This window comes from Anopheles stephensi, chromosome 3 (assembly GCF_013141755.1).
Source record: "Anopheles stephensi strain Indian chromosome 3, UCI_ANSTEP_V1.0, whole genome shotgun sequence".
Taxonomy (NCBI): Eukaryota; Metazoa; Arthropoda; class Insecta; order Diptera; family Culicidae; genus Anopheles; species Anopheles stephensi.
The window spans coordinates 65,606,377-65,611,768 of NC_050203.1; the positions used below are offsets into that span (position 1 = coordinate 65,606,377).

Sequence of the window (5,392 nt, forward strand, 5' to 3'; positions counted from 1 at the left end):
GATGTCAGCAGTGGACATGCTGAAAAGTTCGATATGGAGTTGCGGTCCCGAGTGGTTGAGGTTACCTGCTTCTGATTGGCCGATTTCGAATCCATTGCTGGCGGCCGAAGCTGATATTGAAATTCGTCAGGTGAGTGCTGTAGTCGCAAATGTACAGACCACTCACCCTTGGTTCGATTTGTGGTCGTCATACACCAAATTGTTACATGTAATCGCATATTGCACACGATTCATACACAATACCAAACACAAGACACGCACACAACAATCGTCACCAGTTACTACATCCGCGATCACACCTAAGTTCCTGGAAGCAGCTAAACTCGCATTATGCAAGCTGGCGCAACAAGACGAGTTTTCATCGGAGATCCGGCTGCTGAAAAAAGGAGAAACTGTAGGGCGGCGCTCACCTCTACGGCGCTTGAATCCATTCCTCGATGAGGAAGGAATAATGCGAGTGGGTGGCCGATTGAAGCTTGCACAGCTTCCCTACCAGTTCAAACACCCTATCCTACTTCCCAAGAAACATCCGTTTGCTCGTCTCATCGCATACCACTTTCATGAAAAGCTGATGCATGGCGGGGGAAGACTATTACTTTCCCAGATTCGAGAAGAATATTGGCCGCTCGACGGACGGAGATTAGTGAAAGGAGTAGTCCGTAATTGTTTTCGTTGCATACGACAGGATCCCGCCCTAGTGCAACAACAAACCGGCCAACTTCCGTATCAACGCATCACTCCGAGCCGGCCGTTTTCTATTACTGGAGTGGATTACGCCGGCCCATTTTATCTTAAGCCGACGTACAAGAGAGCTGCCGCTGCCAAATGTTATTTGTGTGTTTTCGTTTGTTTTGCAACCAAGGCGGTTCACCTGGAGCTGGTCAGCGATCTCACCACTGCAGGGTTCTTGGCCGCTTTACACCGCTTCACAGCCCGGCGCGGGCTACCGTCGGATATACACTCCGACAACGGGAAAAATTTCGAAGGTGCGTCACACGAGCTAAAAGAATTATTCGAGTTATTTCAGAGTGAGCAACAGCAAAACATCATCGCCACCAACTGCTCTGACATGGGGATTACCTGGCACTTTACTCCACCTAAGGCTCCACATTTCGGTGGATTGTGGGAGGCTGCGGTGAAGACAGCCAAACGACATCTCTACCGGCATCTGGGCAGCTCGAGGCTGTCTTACGAAGGGTACAGCACCGTTCTTCAGCAGATAGAAGCGGCGATGAACTCGCGTCCCTTGCTGCCGATGACGGATGACCCGAACGATTTGGCCGCGCTTACTCCTGCGCACTTCCTGATCGGTACTTCCATGTACGCCGTCCCCGTTCCCGACTACACGCGCCTGAAGACCTACACTTTGGATGAACTACAAACCTGGCAATTACTCGTGCAACGTTTCTGGAAGCATTGGACCACCGAGTATTTGCAGGAAATGCAGAAGGACAATAAGGTTGCGGTTCGATGCGAAATCGTTCCCGGCAGGCTGGTCATCCTTGTGGACGATTCCCTCCCCATCACCCGCTGGCCACTGGCGCGCATCATTGATGTACACCCTGGAGAGGATCAGCTTACTCGTGTAGTGAAGCTGAAAACGGCAAAGGGATTAGTCACGCGTCCTGTTACGAAAATTTGCGTTTTACCTGTTGCGAAACCGTCCTGTTAGTACCGCGTGTTAGTTATTTTGTTATGACATTCTGTCATGGGGGGGAGTATGTTTACGTTTAGATGTTTTGTTTACGCTTAGACGTCACACCATACTTGACGAAAGCTAGTTTCGTCAAGTTTTTGATAAACGAAATATTTCAAGTATACAGTGAGTAAGGATGAGTGTCGCTCGCGTGGGGGGCACTCAGAAAGTTTATAAATAGGGCAGAAAACACAATTATATCTCTCTTCGAATTTGGAATCTGAACACGACGCTTGGTAAATATTGCAACACACATCGATCCGAAACTCCGCGAATTCTTCAACAAGTATTGCAATATTGAACAAATTCTGGGAAAGAATTGAGTTTGATAGGATCAAGAATTTCTTCAATTTATTTCCGGTTTTATGGAGAGGTGCCTAGCAAAAATTATCATATTGATGAGATGCGATTTCCTTAAGAAAACTCAAAGCTTGAGTTTCGGAGTTGCCTTAAATATAACTTTCAACTGTCGCTGATTCCAATAATATCATGGTTTCATCAGCATTAAAATATCACGTTCATCTTACTCAAATTTCAAAACCATAGTTACCGTTTCATTTGGCCTGTAACTTCTTATTCCAGCCATACCCCAAATATGAAACACTATGTCCCAATCTCATTAGTTGCCACCTGTACCTGCACCCCCATGATAACCACGTCGATTGTTTTACCTCGACAACTGCGTCGTAAAATCACTTTTACTGCTCGTTCATCTGATCCCCCTCGGTGGAGGTTGTTATTTTTCCACCAAAAACAGAAAGTCGATACTTGGAAGACCATTTTAATTACATTACCTTGGGCACACGTCATCTGTGACCGGATACGGTGTTATTTATCGCCGCTTCATCGCCAGAACCGTCGCCAGACACAAAACAAAGCGTAAACCGCTAATGAGAACCGAAGATCTTGATTCGTTACTGCCGCCCATCGATTAGGATCGATTTCCTTCGTTTCCCTAGAATTGCTCCGACTCGTGGACACGTGCATTTCAAGCGTCTAATTCTATTATGATTTCCCTAACCATCGATTCATTGTGTTCCTTCAGCATTCAACGAGGGACATGTTTTCGGCGAATTTTATTCGACGGAGCTTTGCGCAACGGACGTTGGTTTGTTCTTGTGCTCAAGAGCACATTCTTCTGATAAACTTGATACTTGCAAAATGTTACAGCAAGCCGGTTTATTTCCAGGAATTGAAGGTCTCGTTAGCGAAGAAGGACATTAATTTTGTTTTATTTTTGTGTTCTTAATTGTGAGCTGTTTTAGTTTTTCTTGTACTATTCCCCAATTTGGGCTCAATGGGCAGTCTGATGGCCATCTGAACGGCGCGCTTCTTCACACGGAAGGACCGGGGTTCATAACCCACCTAGACCACCTCCCCGTACTCAAGGCAGACTACTTTGCTACGGGTAAAATCAAGTCACAGAAAGCCAGAAATGGCAAGCCGAGACCTCTCGAGGTTGTAGTGCCAAGGAAGAAAAAGATTCCTCAATTTGTTACCTATTTTGCACCACTACCGACTGTATTCGCTTGTGTCAGATGTTTCAGCAACACGTTTGCCTCGCCAAATATCCACACTACCACCTCCATGGGCGTTGGTTCCATCAACGGAAAACCCCCCGCCAGTTATGAAGAGCACCGTTACTAATACGAATAAAACCATGCTGGAACAATTCCATCTCAAGAGCGGCACACAACGGAACCATATCGAAAAATGAATTGAAGCATACTTCACTCCATAATTTGCTGCAAAACTCTTCTTCTCGTACGCCGCGCCAGAGAGAGAGAGAGAGAGAGAGAGCGGGCGTGGGAAAACTCTTACGCCAGCTGGCATTTCGGCCGATTGTCTTCATTTTATTTCTGACTTTATGCCAGTTTTCGAATTTTATGTTACCAACTCACTCGTTTCAATGGACAAATGAGTGTCTTTAGCCGAGCCGGAACCCCCTTTTGCCAGCAGGGAAAACTTCCTCCTGTGTGGCGTTATTTCGGAAAAAGGCATAACTTTTATTACCATCGCAAATGGTGTGAGCTCCCACGGGAGAGGTGCGCCTAATGGGTGGAGCTTAGTGGAGTGAAAAGTATAATGAAATCCTGCTACCCGGCAGTGTGCATGGCTGGTTGGTTGGCTGGCTGGCTGGCAAAACCCCATCTGTAGTTACTCTGGTGGTGCTGGTGCAGAAAACTCCAGCAACTGTTTGATACAGCTTGCAGCAGACGTTCTGCAGAATGCCTTTCATTTCACTGTCTGATCATCATCAGCCTGAGACTGGACCGTTAGAGGTAATCGTATGCTTCACGGATGATTGGTTTTATGACTTTCGGTGCAGGCTGACCCGTGCACGAGGGAAGGATCCCGTCGGTTTCGTACGGAGAGTGCAGTCAATCTTCACGGTCATGGGTTGAATTATCGCCAAGGGTTGGTCGGTCGGTTAGCTGGTGGATGCATCGCCTCTTCTGTCAACTGCTTTCAGCTGCACGAAATCGCTAGTGCTAACGATACTGATGGCTGAGGCTCTGTGCGAAGGTCTTGATCGTAACGTACGTTTCACTTAGCTCATTGTCGATGAGGAGTGCGAAAGCAATTAAACTTGTGCGTGTGTGTATATGGCTTGTGTGACGTACGGTTAAGCAAATTTATAACTATCCATTTTGAACTTATTTATGGTTCGAGTAACCATAACCGGGAGAGTCATGATCCGAAGAATATCACTTTATCTAAATGAAATTTCAGTAAATGACTTAACACTTCTACAGTTATTAGAAAAAAAAAACAAAAGCTCAACGAGTTATCAGGGTCCTCAACCAAGAAAATTATAAATAAAAAGTAAAACTTTATATATCACAACAAAGCAATAAGCTTTTTGGATAGAAACGAAAACAGAACAACATTAGTACCGTAATGCTATCGTCAAGAAAACTTCTTAGCTCATGAATTGTTCTACAACCCCTCCAACCTTGCCATACTATTTATAGTTTAAGGACACCAAATCAGACCCAAAAAGCATCAGTTACGATACCCCTTTTGTCTGCGGAAAGCTCTCACAATAGAGAATACCATTGTTATTCACAATCTTTCCCAAGCATCATCACAGAGAGACACAATCAAAACGGCATGATTTCAAAACTCCGAAAAACATTATTAATTAAGCTAAAAGCACTCACTGCTCGTTCCTGAATGACCTTTCGACGCTCGACGCTCGGTACGAAATTCATTTGATTTATACCTCTCAAATCACTATTGCAAATCCTACGACCCAACCAAACGGTGTTCTCAACGTCAAGAGCACCAGCACAAAAAGGCAATTTACCGTCAATGGATCGTCGCGTCGCATAGTACCGTGTGTACTCCGACACACAGACACACACACCAAAGTGCGTAGTTTTAGTTTGCCGGTGGTTTGTCATAAATTATACTGGAAGCATTGCCAAGCGGCACTTTGGCCCTGCTAGACGGTCATAAATCAAGCCATATTAAACTAATTTCTTGCGGTACGATCTTCGAACCGTACCCACTACGACGCTTGTTCCTGGTGGGTGCTTTAGAAGGCAATATTATTACCACAGCGTGCGATTGCAATCTACGAGTGTACCGATTCGGCTGTTAAAGTTTGTATTTAACACGAGTCTTATCTTCTACTGGCGTGGAAGGGTGTTTGGTAATAGAAAATAGACATTACATGTGTTTCTTCAAGTC

At 45.4% G+C, this 5,392-nt stretch overlaps 1 protein-coding gene across 1 annotated transcript; it reads left to right on the forward strand.

Annotated features, from left to right (window-relative positions):
- Positions 1-1,069: 1,069 nt before the first annotated feature.
- LOC118510025 lies at positions 1,070-4,251 on the forward strand. The gene is made up of 2 exons (XM_036051412.1): positions 1,070-1,428; positions 4,170-4,251. Exons 1-2 carry the CDS (start codon positions 1,070-1,072, stop codon positions 4,249-4,251), a joined length of 441 nt encoding a protein of 146 aa, XP_035907305.1.
- The last annotated feature ends 1,141 nt before the right edge of the window (positions 4,252-5,392 follow it).